Source organism: Balaenoptera physalus (genome assembly GCF_965194825.1).
Source record: "Balaenoptera physalus genome assembly, chromosome: 2".
NCBI classification, from domain to species: domain Eukaryota; kingdom Metazoa; phylum Chordata; class Mammalia; order Artiodactyla; family Balaenopteridae; genus Balaenoptera; species Balaenoptera physalus.
In genome coordinates, this window is record NC_138883.1 from 155,158,255 (window position 1) to 155,182,032 (window position 23,778).

The 23,778-nt window shown below is 38.8% G+C and overlaps 1 protein-coding gene and 1 long non-coding RNA gene across 6 annotated transcripts in view; one reads left to right on the forward strand and one right to left on the reverse strand.

The window, feature by feature from the left end:
* Positions 1 to 19,412, forward strand: part of LOC309655430 — a 138,774-nt gene extending 119,362 nt beyond the window's left edge. The window contains exons 4-5 of one of the 3 annotated variants that reach the window (XR_014260838.1): positions 9,356 to 10,991; positions 18,891 to 19,412. This is a non-coding gene — a long non-coding RNA (uncharacterized lncRNA). Of the gene's footprint in view, positions 1 to 9,355; positions 11,766 to 18,890 lie in introns of those variants that run through there. The other 2 variants (XR_014260840.1, XR_014260839.1) reach the window with 2 other exon arrangements.
* PRKCQ (protein kinase C theta) overlaps positions 1 to 23,778 on the reverse strand; it is a 152,291-nt gene that overhangs the window by 54,057 nt on the left and 74,456 nt on the right. For all 3 annotated transcript variants that reach the window (XM_082450534.1, XM_082450535.1, XM_082450536.1), the window contains 2 exons: positions 23,197 to 23,357; positions 19,419 to 19,592 (listed from right to left, as the gene is read on the reverse strand). In XM_082450534.1, coding sequence (XP_082306660.1) covers positions 19,419 to 19,592; positions 23,197 to 23,357 — 335 coding nt within the window. The remainder of the gene's footprint in view (positions 1 to 19,418; positions 19,593 to 23,196; positions 23,358 to 23,778) is intronic.

Below are 23,778 nucleotides of genomic sequence, written 5' to 3' on the forward strand. Positions count from 1 at the left end.
TGCCATACTGAAATATTTACTATCAGAAAGCATATGTTTCAAGAAATTTTAAAAACTACATTAAGCCATAGAATGCTAACGTAAAACACAGTTTACAGTTGTTTACTTCTTTATTTTCACTAAAATTAAGTATTTTTAGGGTTAAACATTCTAATATATACAATTAAAGCTACTGGAAATAGTAAGGTGGATATCTCTGTATGCAAGGAAAGTAGGATGTGTGATTTTGACAAAGGAAAGTATGAGGAATAGGGATGTATTTTTGTTGAGGAAAAAGAAAGTAATTTTGTTCTAAATGGAGAGTGGTTATTTCAGAATGGGAAAAAGGGAAAACAGGAAAAAACTGTAGAGTTGTGGGAAAAAGAATCTTGGGAACTGAATTTTATGCATGGTTAAGCTATCTAAGATTGGAATGAATTTATTTAAGTTAAAAAAAGTTTTAGTCAAAATTAAAATTGGTTTTCTCTTTCTTAAAAGGAAAAGTTCTTTTGCACTATTGGTCTACTTCTGATAAGCTACTGTGAAAGGTTTTGCAAAATAACTTCCTGTGATTCCCATTATCTTTATCAGATCTTTGATTACTTAAAACTGAGTCTTCTCTATTAAAAGAGAAGATATTTTAAACAATTACTTAACTTTCTATATTTACCTGCGAAGTCTTCAATTTATCAAATGGATAACTACTATTTCACAGTGTTCTATGTCCTATTTGACCAAGTATTTTTAAACCTTTTGATGTTTTTGACAAACTTCTCACAAATCAAATTCTAAATGAAATCTTTTTGACCTCAAACCAACTCTGAGATTTTCCAGAGAGCCCCAGGAACATTTCAAAAGATTAGTTTAACATCTCTCTTTTTATAAGGAGAGAAAACAAACTAGGTTTATTTGTCATGCTAAATTGCATGGGAAGCACTGTCAGAAAGTAACACTAAGCCTCCTGTATGTTGTATTTGTATAGATATATAAGTATTCCCAAAATTGATATGTCCTGGTATAACGTAATCAGCCGTACTTCCAGTTATTATTTGAAAATGTGTATCACAGAAATAACTACATTTCCTTATCAAATGAACTCTCATTAGATCTTGAACCATATTCTTTTTAAGTCTTTGTCATTACAGAGGGTTATTGTTTAACTCAGATGCTTTTGCAAAAGTATTTATTCAAAAGTGCCTCGTCTTTGGAGGAGCCTCAAGATGGCAGAAGAGTAAGACGTGGAGATCACCTTCCTCCCCACAAATACATCAGAAATCTACATGTGGAACAACTCCTACAGGACACCTACTGAACGCTGGCAAAAGACCTCAGACCTTCCAAAAGGCAAGAAACTGCCCAAGTACCTGGGTAGGGCAAAAGAAAAAAGAAACAACAGAGACAAAAGAATAGGGATGGGACCTGCACCAGCGGGAGGGAGCTGTGAAGGAGCAAAGGTTTCCACACACTAGGAAGCCCCTTCGTGGGCAGAGACTGCGGGTGGCAGAGGGGGGAAGCTTCGGAGCCACGGAGGAGAGCGCAGCCACAGGGGTGCGGAGGGCAAAGCGGAGAGATTCCCGCACAGAGGCTCGGTGCCGACCAGCTCTCACCAGCCCGAGAGGCTTGTCTGCTCACCTGCCGAGGCTTGTCTGCTCACCTGCCGGGGCGGGCGGGGCTGGGAACTGAGACTCGGGTTTCGGTCGGATCGCAGGGAGAGGACTGGGGTTGGCTGCGTGAACACAGCCTGAAGGGACTAGTGCGCCACAGCTAGCCGGGAGGGAGTCCGGGAAAAGGTCTGGAGCTGCCAAAGAGGCAAGAGACTTTTTCTTACCTCTTTGTTTCCCGGTGCACGAGGAGAGGGGATTCAGAGCACCGCCTAAACGAGCTCCAGAGATGGGCGTGAGCCGCGGCTAACAGCGCGGAACCCAGAGACGGGCGCGAGCCGCGACTATCAGCGCGGACCCCAGAGACGGGCATGAAACGCTAAGGCTGCTGCTGCAGCCACCAATAAGCCTGTGTGCGAGCACAGGTCACTCTCCACACCGCCCCTCCCAGGAGCCTGTGCAGCCCACCACTGCCAGGGTCCCGTGATCCAGGGACAACTTCCCCGGGGGAACGCACGGCGCGCCTCAGGCTGGTGCAACGTCACGCTGGCCTCTGCCGCCGCAGGCTCGCCCCGCATCCGTACCCCTCCCTCCCCCTGGCCTGAGTGAGCCAGAGCCCCCAAATCAGCTGCTCCTCTAACCCCGTCCTGTCTGGGTGAAGAACAGACACCCTCAGGCGACCTACACACAGAGGCGGGGCCAAATCCAAAGCTGAACCCCAGGAGCTGTGCGAACAAAGAAGAGAAAGGGAAATCTCTCCCAGCAGCCTCAGGAGCAGCGGATTAAATCTCCAAAATCAACTTGATGTACCTGCATCTGTTGAATACCTGAATAGACAACGAATCATCCCAAAAAGAGGAGGTGGACTTTAGGAGCAACGATATATATATATTTTCCCCTTTTTCTCTTTTTGTGAGTGTGTATATGTATGCGTCTGTGTGTGATTTTGTCTGTATAGCTTTGCTTTTACCATTTGTCCTACAGTTCTGTCTGTCCAGTTTTTTTTTTATTACTTAAAAATTTTTTTTCTTAATATTTTTTATTTTAATAACTATTTTATTTTATTTTATCTTCTTTCATTTCTCCCTTCTATTCTGAGCTGTGTGGATGACAGGCTCTTGGTGCTCCAGCCAGGCATCAGGGCTGTGCCTCTGAGGTGGGAGAGCCAAGTTCAGGACACTGGTCCACAAGAGACCTCCCAGCGCCATGTAATATCAAATGGCAAAAATCTCCCAGATATCTCCATCTCAACGCCAAGACCCAGCTCCACTCAACGACCAGCAAGCTACAGTGCAGGACACCCTATGCCAAACAACTAGCAAGACAGAAACACAACCCCATTAGTAGAGAGGCTGCCTAAAATCATAAGGCCACAGACACCCCAAAACACACGACCAGACATGGACCTGCCCACCAGAATACAGGCACTAGTCCCCTCCACCAGGAAGCCTACACAACCCACTGAACCAACCTTAGCCACTGGGGACAGACACCAAAAACAACGGAAACCACGAACCTGCAGCCTGCGAAAAGGAGACCCCAAACACAGTAAGTTAAGCAAAATGAGAAGACAGAGAAACACACAGCAGATGAAGGAGCAAGGTACGAACCCACCAGACCTAACAAATGAAGAGGAAATAGGCAGTCTACCTGAAAAAATTCAGAGTAATGATAGTAAAGATGATCCAAAATCTTGAAAATAGAATGCAAAAAATACAAGATGTTTAACAAGGACCTAGAAGAACTAAAGAGCAAACAAACAGGGATGAATAACACAATAAATGAAGTGAAAAATTCTCTAGAAGAAATCAATAACAGAATAACTGAGGCAGAAGAACGGATAAGTGACCTGGAAGATAAAATAGTGGAAATAACTACCGCAGAGCAGAATAAAGAAAAAAGAATGAAAAGAACTGAGGACAGTCTCAGAGACCTCTGGGACAACATTAAATGCAGCAACATTCAAATTATAGGGGATCCCAGAAGAAGAAGAGAAAAAGAAAGGGACTGAGAAAATATTTGAAGGATTACAGTTGAAAACTTCCCTAATATGGGAAAGGAAATAGTTAATCAAGTCCTGGAAGCACAGAGAGTCCCATACAGGATAAACCCAAGGAGAAACACGCCAAGACACATATTAATCAAACTATCAAAAATTAAATACAAAGAACAAATATTAAAAGCAGCAAGGGAAAAACAACAAATAACACATAAGGGAATCCCTATAAGGTTAAAAGCTGATCTTTCAGCAGAAACTCTACAAGCCAGAAGGAAGTGGCAGGACATATTTAAAGTGATGAAGGAGAAAAACCTACAACCAAGATTACTCTACCCAGCAAGGATCTCATTCAGATTTGATGGGGAAATTAAAAGCTTTACAGACAAGCAAAAGCTAAGAGAATTCAGCACCACCAAACCAGCTTTACGACAAATGTACTTCTCTAGGCAGGAAATACAAGAGAAGGAAAACACCTACAATAATAAACCCAAAACACTTAAGAAAATGGTAATAGGAACATACATATCAATAATTACCTTAACTGTAAATGAATTAAATGCTCCAACCAAAAGACATAGACTGGCTGAATGGATACAAAAACAAGACCCATATATATGCTGTCTACAAGAGACCAACTTCAGACCTAGGGACACATACAGACTGAAAGTGAGGGGATGGAAAAAGATATTCCATGCAAATGGAAATCAAGAGAAAGCTGGAGTAGCAATTCTCATATCAGACAAAATAGACTTTAAAACAAAGACTATTACAAGAGACAAAGAAGGACTCTACATAATGATCAAGGGATCAATCCAAGAAGAAGGTATAACAATTGTAAATATTTATGCACCCAACATAGGAGCACCTCAATACATAAGGCAAATGTTAACAGCCATAAAAGGGGAAATCGGCAGTAACACAATCATAGTAGGGGACTTTAACACCCCACTTTCACCAATGGACAGATCATCAAAAATGAAAACAAATAAGGAAACACAAGCTTTAAATGATACATTAAACAAGGTGGACTTAATTGATTTTTATAGGACATTCCCTCCAAAAACAACAGAATACACATTCTTCTCAAGTGCTCATGGAACATTCTCCAGGATAGATCATATCTTGGGTCACAAATCAAGCCTTGGTAAATTTAAGAAAATTGAAATCGTATCAAGTATCTTTTCTGACCACAACACTATGAGACTAGGTATCAATTACAGGAAAAAATCCGTAACAAATACAAACACATGGAGGCTAAACAACACACTACTTAATAACCAAGAGATCACTGAAGAAATCAAAGAGGAAATCAAAAAATACCTAGAAACAAATGACAATGAAAACACAATAACCCAAAACCTATGGGATGCAGCAAAAGCAGGGAAGTTTATACAGTACAATCCTACCTTAACAAGAAACATCTCAAATAACCTAACCTTACACCTAAAGCAATTAGAGGAAGAAGCACAAAAAAACCCCAAAGTTAGCAGAAGGAAAGAAATCATAAAGATCAGATCAGAAATAAATGAAAAAGAAATGAAGGAAACAATAGCAAAGATCAATAAAACTAAAAGCTGGTTCTTTGAGAAGATCAACAAAATTGATAAACCATTAGCCAGACTTATCAAGAAAAAAAGGGAGAAGACTCAAATCAATAGAATTAGAAATGAAAAAGGAGAAGTAACAACTGACACTGCAGAAATACAAAAGATCATGAGAGATTACTACAAGCAACTATATGCCAATAAAATGGACAACCTGGAGGAAATGGACAAATTCTTAGAAATGCACAACCTTCCGAGACTGAACCAGGAAGAAATAGAAAATAGGAACAGACCAATCACAAGCACTGAAATTGAAACTGTGATTAAAAATCTTCCAACAAACAAAAGCCTAGGACCAGATGGCTTCACAGGTGAATTCTATCAAACATTTAGAGAAGAGCTAACACCTATCCTTCTCAAACTCTTCCAAAATATAGCAGAGGGAGGAACACTCCCAAGCTCATTCTACGAGGTCATCATCACCCTGATACCAAAACCAGACAAAGATGTCACAAAGAAAGAAAACTACAGGCCAATATCACTGATGAACATAGATGCAAAAATCCTCAACAAAATACTAGCAAACAGAATACAACAGCACATTAAAAGGATCACACACTATGATCAAGTGGGGTTTATCCCAGGAATGCAAGGATTCTTCAATATACGCAAATCAATCAACGTGATACACCATATTAACAAACTGAAGGAGAAAAACCATATGATCATCTCAATAGATGCAGAGAAAGCTTTTGACAAAATTCAACACTCATTTATGATAAAAACCCTCCAGAAAGTAGGCATAGAGGGAACTTTCCTCAACATAATAAAGGCCATATATGACAAACCCACAGCCAACATCATCCTCAATGGTGAAAAACTGAAACCATTTCCACTAAGATCAGGAACAAGACAAGGTAGCCCACTCTCACCACTATTATTCAACAAAGTTTTGGAAGTTTTAGCCACAGCAATCAGAGAAGAAAAAGAAATAAAAGCAATCCAAATTGGAAAAGAAGTAAAGCTGTCACTGTTTGCAGATGACATGATACTATACATAGAGAGTCCTAAAGATGCTACCAGAAAACTACTAGAGCTAATCAATGGATTTGGTAAAGTAGCAGGATGCAAAATTAATGCACAGAAATCTCTTGCATTCCTATACACTAATGATGAAAAATCTGAAAGTGAAATTAAGAAAACACTCCCATTTACCATTGCAACAAAAAGAATAAAATATCTAGGAATGAACCTACCTAAGGAGACAAAAGACCTGTATACAGAAAATTATAAGGCACTGATGAAAGAAATTAAAGATGATACAAAGAGATGGAGAGCTATACCATGTTCTTGGAGTGGAAGAATCAACATTGTGAAAATGACTCTACTACCCAAAGGAATCTACAGATTCAATGCAATCCCTATCAAACTACCACTGGCATTTTTCACAGAACTAGAACAAAAAATTTCACAATTTGTATGGAAACACAAAAGACCCCGAATAGCCAAAGCAATCTTGAGAAAGAAAAACGGAGCTGGAGGAATCAGGCTCCCTGACTTCAGACTATACTACAAAGCTACAGTAATCAAGACAGTATGGTACTGGCACAAAAACAGAAATATAGATCAATGGAACAGGATAGAAAGCCCAGAGGTAAACCCACACACATATGGTCACCTTATCTTTGATAAAGGAGGCAAGAATATACAGTAAAGACAGCCTGTTCAATAAGTGGTGCTGGGAAAACTGGACAGCTACATGTAAAATAATGAAATTAGAACACTCTCTAACACCATACACAAAAATAAACTCCAAATGGATTAAAGACCTAAATGTAAGGCCAGACACCATCAAACTCTTAGAGGAAAACATAGGCAGAACACTCTATGACATAAATCACAGCAAGATCCTTTTGACCCACCTCCTAGAGAAATGGAAATAAAAACAAAAATAAACAAATGGGACCTAATGAACCTTAAAAGCTTTTGCACAGCAAAGGAAACCATAAACAAGATGAAAAGATAACCCTCAGAATGGAAGAAAATATTTGCAAATGAAGCAACTGACAAAGGATTAATCTCCAAAACATACAAGCAACTCACGCAGCTCAATATCAAAAAACCAAACAACCCAATCCAGAAATTGGCAGAAGACCTAAATAGACATTTCTCCAAAGAAGATATACAGATTGCCAACAAACACGTGAAAGAATGCTCAACATCATTAATCATTACAGAAATGTAAATCAAAACTACAATGAGATATCATCTCACACCGGTCAGAATGGCCATCATCAAAAAATCTAAAAACAATAAATGCTGGAGAGTGTGTGGAGAAAAGGGAACCCTCTTGCACTGTTGGTGGGAATGTAAATTGATACAGCCACTATGGAGAACAGTATGGACATTCCTTAAAAAACTAAAAATAGAACTACCATACAACCCAGCAATCCCACTACTGGGCATATACCCTGAGAAAACCATAATTCAACAAGAGTCATGTACCAAAATGTTGACTGCAGCTCTATTTACAATAGCCAGGACATGGAAGCAACCTAAGTGTCCATCAACAGATGAATGGATAAAGAAGATGTGGCACATATATACAATGGAATATTACTCAGCCATAAAAGAAACGAAATTGAGATATTTGTAGTGAGGTGGATGGACCTAGAGACTGTCATATAGAGTGAAGTAAGTCAGAAAGAGAAAATCAAATACCATATTCTAACACATATATATGGAATCTAAAAACAAACAAACCAACAAAAATTGGTCAGAAGAACCTAGGGGCAAGACGGGAATAAAGATGCAGACCTACTAGGGGATGGACTTTAGGATACGGGGAGGGGGAAGGGTAAGCTGGGACAAAGTGAGAGAGTGGCATGGACATATATACACTACCAAACGTAAAATAGATAGCTAGTGGGAAGCAGCCGCATAGCACAGGGAGATCAGCTCAGTGCTTTGTGACCACCTAGAGGGGTGGGATAGGGAGGGTGGGAGGGAGGGAGATGCAAGAGGGAAGAGGTATGCGGACATATGTATATGTATAAGTGATTCACTTTGTTATAAAGCAGAAACTAACACACCATTGTAAAGCAATTATACTCCAATAAAGATGTTTTAAAAAAAAAAAGGGCCTCATCTTTGAAGAGATTCATGGAGCAAAGTATGGCAAACACAGGTTAATGATAACTTTACATCATAAAACTGAACTGGGTAAAAATTCCCAGAACTACTGGAAAAAACTGGATTCAAGCAGAACAAGAATTAATAACACAGGACTGAATGAACTGAGGAGGATGATTAGAATTTTTAGGACTTCTCATTTGAAATACTGCTGGTACTTTAATGTTTTGTTTTTCCAGATTTGAGACTTCTCTTGCGTTATCATGACTTACAATTAGGTAAAGTATACTTTTGTAAACAAAGATGAAACATTTACTTTTTCTCTCTGATTCCTCCAGAATCCAGAAACTCTCCAGTATTCTTTTTATGGAAAAATAGTTATTTACGTAAGTTCAGTGAGAGTCTGTTTTTGTAACAGGACACAACTGGATACACTGGTTATATTACCAAGACCTTGACTGGAACATTATATGTGAGAGAGATGTGTATAGACTCAGATATGACCAGACAGCTTTAAATAATTAAGGTTGACTTTAGGGAGTCAATAAAGGTCCCTTGGAGAAATTGGACTGGTACTCTGGTACCAAGGTTCCTGGGAGCTAACCAGGTGACTAAGAAAGGTAATTTCCTGGTAGGTTCCAGGAAACTCGGTATTTTTTGGACCTCAAGAAGAGAGAAATTCACCCAAAGCTATAGGTATTGCAGGTAAAATCTTACTGTGAGACTTTGGCTTAGCTTAAAGCCTCAGAGGCTTTAAGAGTTCACTCTGAGATTCCTTTCCAGGAAACAGTTTTTAAAAGAGCTTAAATGGTCAGTCACTATTCTTGCTGCACTTATGTAATTAATCAGGCCAAGTTTAATGGAAACGAATTAGGTTTACTGTAATTATCTTTGGTTAAAAAAAATGGTGATGATACAGAGGAAAACTGTATCTTTGTAGATATTAGATTCTAATCCTGGTAATTGTTTTTGAGGTTTTGTTATATACCTGTAAACTGGATTGGATCTTGAATACTTCTAGTTCCCTCAATTAACTGGCTATGACTCTCCAAACGAATGTGTCCAATTTTCTCCCATCCTTCTGATTTGGAGTCACTAAGAACAAAGAGTGCCGTTGCGTCTCCTCGGAAGGGACTCTACCAGATCTTCCTCACTAACCTGATGGCAGCCAACCTGCAGGGACTTGAACCTTGGGTACATGTCTCACAACTGAAGAAGTCCCCACCTGATGTTGGGTCCTGTACACCCACTGAAGACCTCAAGATCAAATTGAGAAGTAGCCGATGTTGAGGTAGACTGCTGGATAACTAAACTTGACACCCTCTCTTCTTCAGCGTTTACTCTGGCACTGGCCTGGAAAGATAACATCTTCATCCATATCTCCCAGGCCATTCCTTGGGTGGGGGTGGGGGGGGGGTATCCTTTTAGATTGCTGGATTTATCATCAAAAACTCTGATCTATCCATGACGTTAGAGACCCTCTGGTCTGTCTCCCTCTCTCTGGTTAATAACCCCAAACTTGGGGAACTTTGTATCCAGGCTTTGTATACAAAGAAAGGGACACAAGGCTAAGGGGATGCAAACCCTTTCTTTGTCAGGGCCCTACTTCACTAAGCCAAGGCAACCTGTTGCACCTGGATTAACACTTCTGAGGAAGTTGAGGCTCAGTTACATAAAAATACTGAACAAGCCACTTGCCTTAAACAGGTGACTCTTTCAATGGGGTCTTTTTTGACTTATTTGATTTTGATTAGTTTGGGTCTTGAGGCTGAAGAGCACTCTAGGTATTGGGAATTATCTTACTTTTCATAATCATAGTGATCTCCCTGGAATGCTGTATTCTTTCAAAGGCTTTAAATTCATGTTTGCAGCCACTGACCACCAACTAAATGATCTCCCTAAGAGTGGAACTTCAAGAAGGGAATGAAGAGAATGACTGACTTAGAAAATGTGACCCTAAACTCTGTGGCCTGTGAATACCAAAGATTAAGTAAAAAACACCCTGACCTGTGAACACCACACAAAGGATCATCAAAAACCATGAGAACTTCAGAACGGTAGCTGGGAGTGGTGCTAATACCTTACATTTTGATCACATCTCCCAGTTATGTTGAGGGTCTGATCAAAAGAGGCAAAAGAGGCAGTGTGATTGTTAGAAAAGAGACAACAGTCCCCAAATGAAATCACTTGTGCTAAGCCCATCTCCAAACCGGCACTTAATACGTAAGCTAACTGCAATTCCAAACATCCCCAGGAATGTAATCTTAACCAGTCAGTCTGGAACTTCCTGATCAGCACCAGTAAGGACATCCATCTAAGGAAGGTGACCTTGACTGAAACAATCTGCTCTTTCCTTGTCGCTCCCTACTTTCTGCCTATAAAAGTCTTCCATTTCTTACAGGTCCTCAGAGCTCCTTTCTGTTTGCTAGATGGATGCTGCTCAATTCATGAATTGTTGAAAAAAAGATAATTAGATCTCTAAATTTACTCAGTTGAATTTTGTGTTTTCTCTCCAAACCCTCTTATTTTCACCTAGGGGTTATCAGAGATAGATCAGAGAAACTTTGCGTACTTGAGTTATTGAACTTTTAATCTAGCATAATTAAAAAGAGAGGAAAACTATTTTTCTGTGTTTTTTTCCCCTGTAGGTGAACATTTAGATACTACAGAGATGACATGTCACTAAGACACATGGTATGAATATATAGGAGGCCCATATCTGGACAAAGACATATGGTAAGATTGAATGCTGTTTCCAGCTGAGTGGCCTTAAGGCAAGGTTCATCTTTCTTAGCTTCAGTTTTCTCATAGGTAAAATGAAATAATAATAGCTACTTCATTGGGTTTACAGAATTAAATGAGATAATATATTTAAAGTTCCTAGGAAACTATCTGGCACAAAATAGGCTTCAGTAAACCTAGTTTTAATCATATTTTCTTTATTTTAATATATATGTTGGAGCAGAAGTGGCTGGTTGCCTCCCTTTCTTTCTTAGTAAAAAAAAAAAAAAAAAAAATTATTCTGGATGACAATGTGCTTAAGATTCAACTTTCCAGCTTTCCTTACAGCTATAGAAGAGTCAGAGAGAGGTAAGCAGCAATTTTTTGTGGGCCTTTTGGAAAAGCGATTTAAGAAAGAAGACTAAGCTGGCATAGGGTTGTTCTTTCCTCCCTAGAATGTGGCTGTGAGGGCTGGGCTCTAGCAGCCATGTTGGACTGAGGAGTACCCTTGAGGATGGGAACTCAGTACAGTAGATGATGGAACAGGGAGCAGATGGTTCCTGGATCTCTGACACCATGGAACTGTCATACTTGCTTTGAACCATGTATGTAACTCCTTTTATATGAAGAGAAAAACACTTCTATCTCATGTAAGTCATTGTTATTTTCTATCCCTGTTACTAGCAGCCAATGCAATTTCTAATTGACATACATGTTAATTCACATTTAGACAATTCTGAAATTGGGAGATGGCTTCTAGTTTTTAAAATAATTTTGTGTATCAAGAAAATTGGGAGATGGCTTCTAGTTTTTAAAACAATTTTGTGTATCAAGAAAATAGGGCATCTAATTATTGATGGTATCTTAAACTCAAGAAAGCAGAATACTATTCTTCCAAGCTAGAACTTGTTTTTTTCTATTTACTACTTAGAATTAGGTAGCAAAAGGAAATAGTTTTCTAATTTAAACCCCATATAGTTTGAGACTTGCCTCTGTTGGGGAAACATAGAACTTAGCAGGTCAACAAGAAACATCTGTTGAATTAATTTAACAGCAACTTTCTAAAGTAATTTATGACATGTATTTTCAAGGTTTTATGATTAATTTGTTTCTAATAGATTTTAATTTGTTAGTGAGTACAGTTAAAAGATTCCTCCCATGGACACACTGATGTACACCTACACAGAAAGCAATTCCTCCTGAAGAACTAAGAGCTGATTGAACAGCTTCTGCACAAGAAATGATAGAGGGACCGAGACCCAGCATCAACAGGAAACACCCTTGACACAGCAATCTGCAGTAGAGAGGGATACCACTGAGAGGCCTGTGCACAGACTTGCCCACCTTGGTGCACAGTGAGAAAAAAAAAACCCAGCAATTTAAAGGACACTTTAGACCATACTTGAAGGAAATCCATTTACTAACCTTAGAGCATCTGCCAAACACATGGGGAACTGCTGGAACTCTCTCCAGGGTTGGAGGTGCTGTGCATGGATGGGAACACAGTCCAGACACTGTAGCCAGCCTGCCAAGGCCACCGTAGCATGCCCCAGGCCTGCACTAGCTACAGCCATGCTACCAGGGTGGCTTTGGTGTGGTATATATCCTAGGCCGCTCTGGCTCATGTTGCTCCCGCCATCCTGCCAGGGTGGCCACAGGACACCCTGCCCAGGGACTCCCCCCGCCCCCCCAGGCCCATACCTGTTCCAGTTCAGCCCCCCTCACCCCTAGGCTGAGCCTGACCCAACCAGCCTGCCAAAGCTGCCCAGCCCACACAGGGGATGCTCCTTACACAAGGCCACCTTTAAAACCAGGAGACGTAGCTGTCTTACCTAATTCATAGAAACAAACCAGAAAGTCAAACAAGATGAGGAGACAGAGGAATATGTTCCAAATGAAAGAACCAGATAAAACCCTGGGAAAAACACCCTAATGAAACAGAGATAAGTAACTTACCTGGATTTAAGAGTTCAAAGTAATGGTCATAAAGATACTCACTGAACTCAAGAGAAGAATAAAGGAACACAATGAGAACTTCAACAATGAGTCAGAAAATATAAGAAAGAACCAATCAGAACTGAAGACTACAATAACAAATGAAAAATACACTACAGGGAATCAACAGCAGAGTAGATGATACAGAAGAATGGATCAGCAATCTGGAAGACAGAAGAGTGGAAATCACCCAATCAGAACAGCAAAAAGAAAAAAAATTTTTAAATGATAGTTTGAGGTACCTCTGGCACAACATCAAGCCTACTAACATTCACATTATAGGGGTCCCAGGAGGAGAAAAGAAAAGGGCTGAAAGCTTCCCTAACTTGAAGAAGAAAACAGATATCCAGGCCCAGGAAGCAGAGAGTCCAAAACAAGATGAACCCAAAGAGATACACCCCAATACACATTGCAATGAAAAGGGCAAAAATTAAAGATAAGAATATTAAAAGCAGCAAGAGGAAAGCAACTAGTCACCTACAAGTGAACCCTTATAAGACTGTCAGCTGAATTTTCATCAAAAACTTTGCAGGCCAGAGGCAGTGGCATGATAAAGTGCTGAAAGGAAAGAACTTAAAAGGAAAAACACTTATAACCAAGAATACTCTACCTGGCAAAGTTATCATTCAGAATTGAAGACAAGATCAAGAGTTTCCCAGACAAGTGAAAACTAACGTAGTTCATCACCACTAAACTGGCCTTAAAGAAGACCCTTTAACATTTTTTGTAAGTGAAACGAAAAGGCCATAAACAGAAATAGGAAAATATATGAAAGAAAAAATCTCACTGGTAAAGGCAAATATACAGGAAAGGCTGTGGATCAGCCACTTAAACTAGTATGAAGGCTAAAAGACAAAAGTAGTAAAATCAACTATAACTACAATAGAAGTGAAGGGATACACAAAAAGATGTAAAATATGACATAAAAACCAAAATGTTGGAGAGGGGAGTATGAATGTAGTGCTTTTAGAATGCGTTCTAACTTAAGTGACTTTGAGCTTTAAATAAACTCATATACATATATGAGAGAGAGAGAGAGATGAACTTCATGGTAGCTGCAAATCAAAAACCTATGATGTACAAAAAATAAAGAGAAAGGAACACAAACATCACACTAGAGAAAATGATTAAACCACAAGGAAAGAGGCAAAGAGAATAAGAAAGGAACAGAGAAGGGATACAAAAACAACCAGAAAACAATTAACAAAATGGCATTAAGTATATATCTATCAATAATCACTTTAAATGTAAATGGACTAAATGCTCCAATCAAAAGACACACAGTGGCTGAATGGATTAAAAACAAAAAACAAGACCCAACTATATGCTGCCTCCAAGAGACTCACTTCAGACCTAAAGACACACACAGAGTGAAAGTAAAGGGATAGAAAAAGATACTCCATGCAAATGGAAATGAAAAGAAAGCTGGGGTAGCAATATTCATAGCCAAAAAAATAGACTTTAAAACAATACTGTAACAAATGACCAAGAAGGACATTACATAATAATAAAGGGGTCAATCCAAGAACAGGATTTAACATTTGTAAATATTTATGCACCCAACATAGAAGGACCTAAATATTAACAGACATAAAGGGAGAAATTGAAAGTAATACAATAATAATAGGGGACTTTAATGCCACTTTCAACAATGGATAGATCATTCAACCAGAAAAATCAATAAAGAAACACTGGCCTTAAATGACATACAGAACATTCCATCCAAAAATAGAATACAGATTCTTTTCAAGTGCACATGGAACATTCTCCAGGTAGGTTATGTTAGGCCACCAAACAAGTCTCAATAAATTTAACAAGACTGATATCATACCAAGCATCTTTTCTGACCACAATGGTATGAAACTAGAAATCAAAAGAAGAAAATTGCAAAAAACACAAACAAATGGAGGCTAAACAACATACTACTAAATAACCAATGGGTCACTGAAGAAATCAAAGAGGAAATAAAAAATACCTTGAGACAAATGAAAAGGCAACTTTCCAAAATGTATGGGACACAGCAAAAGCAGTTCTAAGAGGAAAGTTCATAGAAATACAGGCCTACCTCAAGAAATAAAAATCTCAAACAATCGAACTTGACACCTAAAAGAACTATAAAAAGAAGAAACAAAGCCCGAAGTTAATAGGAGGGAAATAATTAAGATCAGAGTGGAAATAAATGAAATGGAGACAAAAATAACAGTAGAAATGATCACTTAAACTTAAAGCTGGTTCTTTGAAAAGATAATGAAAACTGATAAACCTTTAGCCACACTCATCAAGAAAAAAAGATGGCCCAGATAAAATCAGAAATGAAAGAGAAGTTATAACTGACACCACAGAAATACAAAGAATCATAAGAGGCAACTATAAACGATTATATGCCAACAAATTGCACAACCTAAAAGAAATGGATAAATTCCTAGTAACATTCAATCTTTCAAAACTGAATCAGGAAGAAATAGAAAATCTAACAGACTGATAATCAGTAATGAAATTGAATAAGTAGGAAAAAAAAAAAAAACAACTCCCAACAAACAAAAGTCCAGAACAAGATTGCTTCACAGGGGAATTCTACTAAATATATAAAAAGAGTTAATACCTATCCTTCTCAAAATATTCCAAAAGAATTAAAGAGGAAGGAATACTTTTGAACTCATTCTATGAGATCAGCATTACCATGATGCTAAAACTAGACAAAGACACCACACAAAAATTACAGGCCAATATCCCAGATGAATACAGATGTAAAAATCCTCAACAAAATATAAACAAACCAAATTGAACAATATATTAGGAGAGTCATACACCATGATCAAGTGGGATTTATCCCAGAGATGCAAGGATGGTTCAATATCTACCAATCAGTCAACATGATACACCATATTAACAAAACGAAGGACAAAAACCATATCATCTCAATAGATACAGAAAAAGCATCTGAAAAAATTTAACATCCATTCATGATAAAAACTCTTATCAAAGTGGGTATAGAAGGCATACACTTCAACATATTTAGTGAAGGCCATATATGACAAACCCAAAGCTAACAACTTATTCCACAGTGAAGAGCTGAAAGCTTTTCTTCCAATATCAGGAAAAAGACAAGGATGCCAACTCTCACCACTTATATTCAAGATAGTATTGGAAGTCCTAGCCATAGCAATCAGACAAGAAAACGAAAGATATCCAAATTGGAAAGGAGAAAGTAAAACTGTCACTATTTGCAGATGACATGATACTATACATAGAAAACCATAAAGATACTGTGAAAAAACTAATATTAGAGCTTATAAATAAAGTTGCAGGATACAAAATTTATATGCAGAAATGTGTTGCATTTCTGTATACTGTGTAAAGAGAAGGTAAGAAAACAATCCCATTTACAGTTGCATCAAAAAAGAATAAAATACCTAGGAATTAATTTAACTAAAGACATGAAAGACCTGTAGTCTGAAAACTAAAAGATACTGATGTAGAAGATTCAAGATGATACAAAGAAATGTGGAAAGATATCCTGTGTTCATGGATTAGAATACTTAATATTGTTAAAATGTCCATACTACGGAAAACAATCTACAGATTTAATGCGATACCTATCACAGTACCCATGGCATTTTTCACAGAACTAGAACAAATAATCCTAAAATTTGTATGGAACCACAAAAGACCCCAAAGAGCCAAAGCAATCTTTGCTTTGTTAAGCAAGTCACATATGCTTGCAATCCTCGTTGTTAAGTTAAACCAAATTCTAAAAAATAAGCAAGCAGACAAAATAATCCAGAAGTAAGGCCCTTTCCCAACTGACTACATTAAAAAATTACCCAGAGGAAATCATGATTCAAATCGATTGCTGCTGTTTACACTCACTTGTGGCATTTGGTTATTTTGTTTGCCATACAAGGTTTGAAGAAGAAATCAGTACTATTAAGTATAAAATAAGTTACAAGGATATATTGTACAACACAGGGAATCTAGCCAATGTTTTATAATAACTATAAATGGAGTATAACCTTTAAAAATTATGAATCACTATATTGTACACCTATAACATAATATTGTACAGCAACTATACTTCAATAAAAAGTGAATAAAATTTAAAAATCAGGACATCTCAAATCAGGGTCCTTCAGAAAGTATAATGTAAGCTTCGCCTCTCCCCGCCCCGCCCCCACCCCACATCTCTTATTTCTAAAAGGACTCAATTCCTTGAAATCTAAGTAGTGAGACAGTCATTTTTACATTCGATATGTACATTCTCTGACACTTTTTCTCATGCATTTACTTTTCTGGTTTTGGTAAATCATTACATAGGCTTGGAATCTTAAGAGCATTTCCTATAACAGGGAAAGAAGCAAACTCTGCCTGAGGCTCTAACTGACAATCAGAGAAGGAAACATACCTATTTTCTGCTAAGTGGGATTCATAACAGCCTTCCCTACACGGTACAAAAACAATCATACAAACAAATATATAAAAACAGCAGGGAAAGGTGCCGAGTGAAACTTGATTACATAATGCCCCTAGAAGCCTGGTCTGAGGTGTATTTAGTATTTTGATAAAAGTCCCACAATATTTCAAGAGGAAAAATGAGATTGTAAGTAACCCCTAGGGTGCACAGCAAATCTAGAACAGACCGGGAGAGTGGGACAGAGTTCCTTACTTTGTCTTCCGGTAAAATATCTGCGCCATCCCAGACCAACAGATATTTATGATCTCTCCAGGAGGAAATTTCTAGCAGGAAATCTTTCTAACCCTCATTATCAGAAATTCCAAACTCCTTCCTGCTGTAAAACATAAGCCCACTTTTAAACAGCTTATCATAATCCCTTTATTCCTTCATGCCTTCTTATATAGCCCCTACACCTCTGCTGTCCAAGACCCTTTCTGCCTATTCTAGTTTCTATTCAAATTCTAACTTCTAGTTTTCTCAGCTCTGGTGCTTAGAGTCTGCATTCTGCAATTAATATTACTCACCACTGTTAGAAGTGTCATTCTTGCCTCTTTAATTTTTTATAGTATGAAATTCTCCAGGTCAGGAACTGTATTAGTTCTATATCCTTCACAATGCTTTGAATACAGTATATGATCATTGAGTGCTTTTTCATGGTCTGGTTTCTCTTCTTTTAGCTAAGTATATTTATTCATTTATTCCCTAATTAAACACTTGTTGAGAATCTACTGGGAGCTGGAGAAATGGTGATGAAATCCCTAGTGACCGTCCACATTTTCTGGCTGATTCCCAGTTTCCCCACTAACACCTCCTGTGGCTGGAGGCATCTGGAGGTCCTCGGTTACTTGTCCTAAGGTAGGACATTATCATCAAGGCTTGAAACAGAACAAGAGAAAAACTCCTCATGTTCTTTGGACCTTAACCACACGGCTCCACACGGGTCTGCTTATTATTCTAGGCTACATACATAGGGACAGGGTCAAGTAGGGTAGAAAAATAAAAAGAGAAAATCATTATGTTTGTGCAGGAAGACTGACCTACAGGGATGTTCATTTCAGTGTTATTCAAATCAGAACAAAATTTAGAAGTAGCCTAATTAGATAAATTGTAGAAGAATATCCACAGATGTGAGGAAATGTAGAGAGTGTTGAAAATGCAAGTTACAGAACAGGAGGTATTTACAGTAGGTCATTATTTTTACCTTTAAAAATCTAATGGGGGAAAAATCTAGAAGGATAAACTTAGAAGTATTAACGGTGAGTATACCCAAGTGATGGGATTACATATGATTTTCTTCTCTGAGCATATAAGCGCTTTCCAAATTTTCTAAAATGATCTCTGAGCATATAAGCACTTTCCAAATTTTCTAAAATCAATTTTCTAAAATGATTTCTTCTCTGAGCATATAAGCACTTTCCAAATTTTCTAAAATGAGTCAAAACAGAAATTCTTTTTTTAAATTTTAGGGAAAAAGGAGATCAGGAGGAGAATTCTCCCAGAACAGAATAGACACTTCTGACAAGATTCACCCTTTTACCACAATGCTCAGGGCCTCACTGATGAAGCCCGCTCTAAAGGATGATCTTCTACTGGCCTTATAAAGGAAAACAACAGTGCACACACGTCTTGATCTATTTTTCCAAATTTCATCTCTTCAAATACACGTATGGTAGATGAATAAACAGATGTCACTTTTTCCCTCTCACAAAGCACTGCTTTGTTAAGCAAGTCACATACTGCTTATAAAAGTTAAACCAAATTCTAAAAAACAAACGAATCCAGAAGTAAGGCCCTTTCCCAATCAACTACATTAAAAAATTCTAAGTAATTTTTCAATGGTGTTTAGAGCGGAAGAAACTTATTTGGATGGATGGAAGGTGGATTCAAAGGTAAAGAAGAAATATACGAAGAGAGTACCCCATGTCTCCAAACGAGGGCTGCCAGGAGAACCCAGATTTACTGGGGTGAGAGGTAGCGATGAAGGATAGCCTTACCTTGGTCTGGAACGTGCAGAACATGTGCGTTAAGAACGGATGCTCCCAGGCCAAGGAGAGAACTCTCTTCTCTACCATCGTACACTCCACATCGTCGTCCATCAAAACCACATCTTTCTTTAAGGCTTTTATTGCGAAAAATTGATTGCTTTTCTTGAACTCTGCTAGGAAGACCTAGAGGGAAGGGGAAGACACTTTATTTTAGAATTTGGATTCACGCTCATTAAAGAAGAGTCACGAAGTCCTGAGAGAGATGTATTGGGTGAGAAAAGACTATGTCTCCAATCCTCCTCCACCCCCTTTATGGAGACAAATAGAGCTTCACCGGTGTGGGATGATACGGAACGGTTTCATCCTCTCTCTACCTTTCAAAGGGTTTCACAAAACTACGGTTCAGTGGGATGGGTTATTCTCAGCCCCTGAAAAATTCTATTTAAAAAAGTGTGCCCTGTCTACCCAGGGACCTGAGTAAGTTTATAAAAAAATTCAGAGGCAAATATGTATTGAAGGAAGCAGCAGCAAGTAGTGGAAGAAGGACTTGATTGTTCTTGAAATATCACTGAAAATGAGCATAAAACCTTACTCTAAGTTTTACCCACTTTTTCAAGGCAAAAAAAAAGAATATGTGAGGAATTGAGCTTTCCTGATGTGCTTAAAGAATGCACAGCATTTCCTCTGATGGCACAGACACTAATATTATCTTCAAGACCTACTATGTGTCAGACATTCTGCTATGTGCTTTACATGTGCTATCTAATTTTAGTATCTATTTAATTCTTAGCTCAGAACACTCTGCAACACAGATAGATAGTAATAATTTAAAAAAACTAGGCTCAAAGGGTAACTTTCTCAAATTCATGGAGCTACTCAGTGGGAAATCTGACTCCAAAGTTTACTTTTTCCACTTGATTTCATGAATCTTGTAAGAAAGGACACCAGATGGCATGTAATGGAGAGTTTCACCAACTTTCACTTTTGCAAATGATGCAGCCACAGACGATTGACAGGAGTGAGGACATGGCATTTGGAGACAGAAAACCCCAGCTCAGGCCTCATTTCACAGATAGATACTTACTAGCTGTGGGAATGTGGGCAAACAAATTAACCTCCCTGGGCTGCTTCAGTTCCCGAATGTGTAAAAGCAGTAACTATCAACACACTGCTGACTTACAGGACTGCTGTGAAAATCAAATACCAGGTGGGAAAGTGATTTGTGAACTGTAAAATGCTTTCTAAATGACAGTTACTGGAATCTAAAAAACAAAACAAATGGAAGTCTATAACAAAACAGAAAGTGACTCACAGATATAGAGAACAAACTAGTGGTTACCAGTGGGAAGAGGGGAAGGGGGAGGGGCAATATAGGGGTATAGGATTAAGAGATACAAACTACTATGCATAAAATAAGTAAGCAACAGGGATATATTGTACAGCACAGGGAAATACAGCCATTATTTTGTAATAACTTTAAATGGAGTATAATCTATAAAACTATTGAATCACTGTGTTATACACCTGACACTAATATTGTAAATCAACTATACTTAAAAGAAAAAACACTTGCCATCTGCTTCTTTTAGTGACTTTTAGGGAATGTTGACGTTAATGATGTTACACCAATAGTGAAAATGCACGTGTCTATGTTTAAACTAATACAGCGCAGACACATAGCTTTGGGGTAGCTGGCTTGATAGAGGGGGTAGAGCTTAGATGAGAATTCAGGCAAATGAATGACGTACATACATATCCCCAGAAAACATGCAATTTGTTCTCCTGGGCCTAAAATCGATGGAGAACCAGAATATAGAGGCTACCATTTTGATGAGGAACGATACTTCCTATAGAGAGTGAAAAGAAAGAAGAAAAACAAGTTTCAGAGTATTCTTGGTGTTGGAAGAAAAGAAACACAGCTGCCCCGTTTTGCTCTGGTGCTTCATCCCCCTCTCCTTGGGCCCCACGGTGCAGTCCCCTCAGAGTGCAGGGATCCGGGGTCCTGATGGTGAGGAGCTTACTGCTTTGGACACAGAGCAGAGGATACCTAAAGCTCTCAGCTGTCCCTTGCGTTATTTACTAAGGCATATAGGTTTAACTTAATGTCTTCTTAACCTTGTTAAGGAAAAGTAAAATCCACACGGGAACAAAGAAAAACTTTTCTTTAACAATTAAAAGTCCTCTTTTGGTAATTGTTTCTTTCAATAAAACATCCCCAAACCAGCCATAAACTAAGAAGCTGGAAAAAAAAAAGCAATTTCCATCTCTATAATGTGCTTTCAGTTTTTGGAAACAGGTTATAACTGCACAATAATTGATGCTAAATTTTAATGAAGACTGGCTGTAAAATTGCCTATTACACTCAGATTAACACCAGACGAGCCTGCTATGGTTCATGTTATTGTGGAAACAAAATAAACGAATTAATGGATATCAGCTACAGTTTGTAGGGCAGAGTGGATTTTGCCAAAGGCAATGCTTTGGTATTATATAGAAACCCCAACTGCAGCACAGTGTCATTCAGCTACGGCAATACCCAGTTACATGATTATTAAATAAACTGGGTAAGTTTTGCAGCCAAAGTCTAGCAAGCAGGTGCTGAGCATAATGCTGGTCTTGGTTGCACAAATTCATGGAACAGTAGTCTTTGGCTAAAACTTTCCTAGACGTTGCATCCAATATAAATATAAAACAACTGAGAGTTCCATTAATACATGTGATATCCTTAATATCCAAAATAACCTAAAAGCCTATATTCCATGACATCCCTCTTTACAATCACTGGCTTGAAAATCTCCTCTTGTCACTGATAGTTGATTATAATTTCTTCCATTATGTCTCCTTCCTCCTCTCCTTGCCCTCTGTGACTGACTAATGGCCCATAACCTGAGTGAGTGGCAGAAAGAATTTAGAGGAAGGACTTCCTCTGTGGAACTTTTCCTAAGACGCTCAAGCTAGGGCCGTGTTCTGGGCTGAATTGTGTCCCTTCCAAATAATTCATATGTTGGAATCCTAAACCCCAGCAGCTCAGAGTGTGACCATATTTGGAGACAGGGTGATTACGGAGGTAATTATGTTAAAATGAGGTCATTAGGGTGGGTCCTAATCCAATATGACTGGTATCCTTATAAGCAGAGGGGGTTAGGACATAGACATGCACACAGGAATGGCCATGTGAGGACACAGGGAGAAGACAGTGTCGACACCCAGGAGAGAGGCCTCAGGAGAAACAGCCCTGTCCACACCTTGATCTTGGACTTTCAGCCTCTAGAACTGGAAGAAATACATTTCTGTTGTTGAAGTCTCCCCATCTGTGGTATTTTGTTACAGTAGCCCTAGCAAACTAAAACAAGGCTGAGGACATTTGGTAGAGAAGAAATCATACAGAAGGTAAAACCACACTCCAGGTTTGAGAAAGGAACAAAACAACAACAACAAAAAACCACCAAAGAAACAAAAATATCTGTGAAACAGGAACTGGCTGAGGCACCTTCTCATTTCTTTGGTGTCCAAAGATATCGAACACACAAGCTCATGGGACGAACACCTTCCAAGTGAAATGGCTTGAATCGTTGTTCCCAGGAAGCAGAGGCTGCTATTCCCCAGAGCTCCCCGGGTCCCTATTTATTCGGATGTCTCTCTGCCCTCTAACATATATCACATCACATGACAGTTCCTGACCAGGAATGCGCTCTCTGCACACCCATGCGTGGTTCAGTCCCACTGGCCAGATTTGCTCTTCAATTTCTGGAAGTTGGGCCACAGAATTCTACATACAATATCATACCTTGCCAAAACTTCCTTTCCCCAACATTTTGTGCAAGGTAAAATCCTCGATTTTTAATTTCATATGTAGAGATGGTCTTTCTACGTTAAGTTCAGGTTCTGGACGATGGCCTACTTTCTCCATCTCATCCAAGGGAGACTCCCAGGAGATCCCCTGAGGCTCTGAAAATGGCAAATCAGTGGTTAAAAGGAAATAAGGAACAGCGGAAGGTCGTTCTAGCTACTTTGAGAACACGCTTTCTTTTCCACATCCCATTCTGAAGCTCCATTCACAACGATGCAGAAAGGGGTTCCTGCAGGGCAAAAGCAGCACCTCCTGCCCAGGAGCCTGGCATCTGGGGGGCGGACTGTGTCTCTTTATGCAACAGACTGGGAAAAACGTCAAGTTAAGAAACACTCCAATCAGCAAAAGACCATCTATGCAACAGGAATGAGCACTTTCGATAATGCCGAATCACGGACAAATAGGGATTTTAACCAAATTGGAAGAAAAATGATTCTCCATTGCTTGCGTGGCTTACAGGCACAGTGGCGTCAATTTCCGTGACCAACCATGTAGGGACGAAGAAATGGATAGCAGATC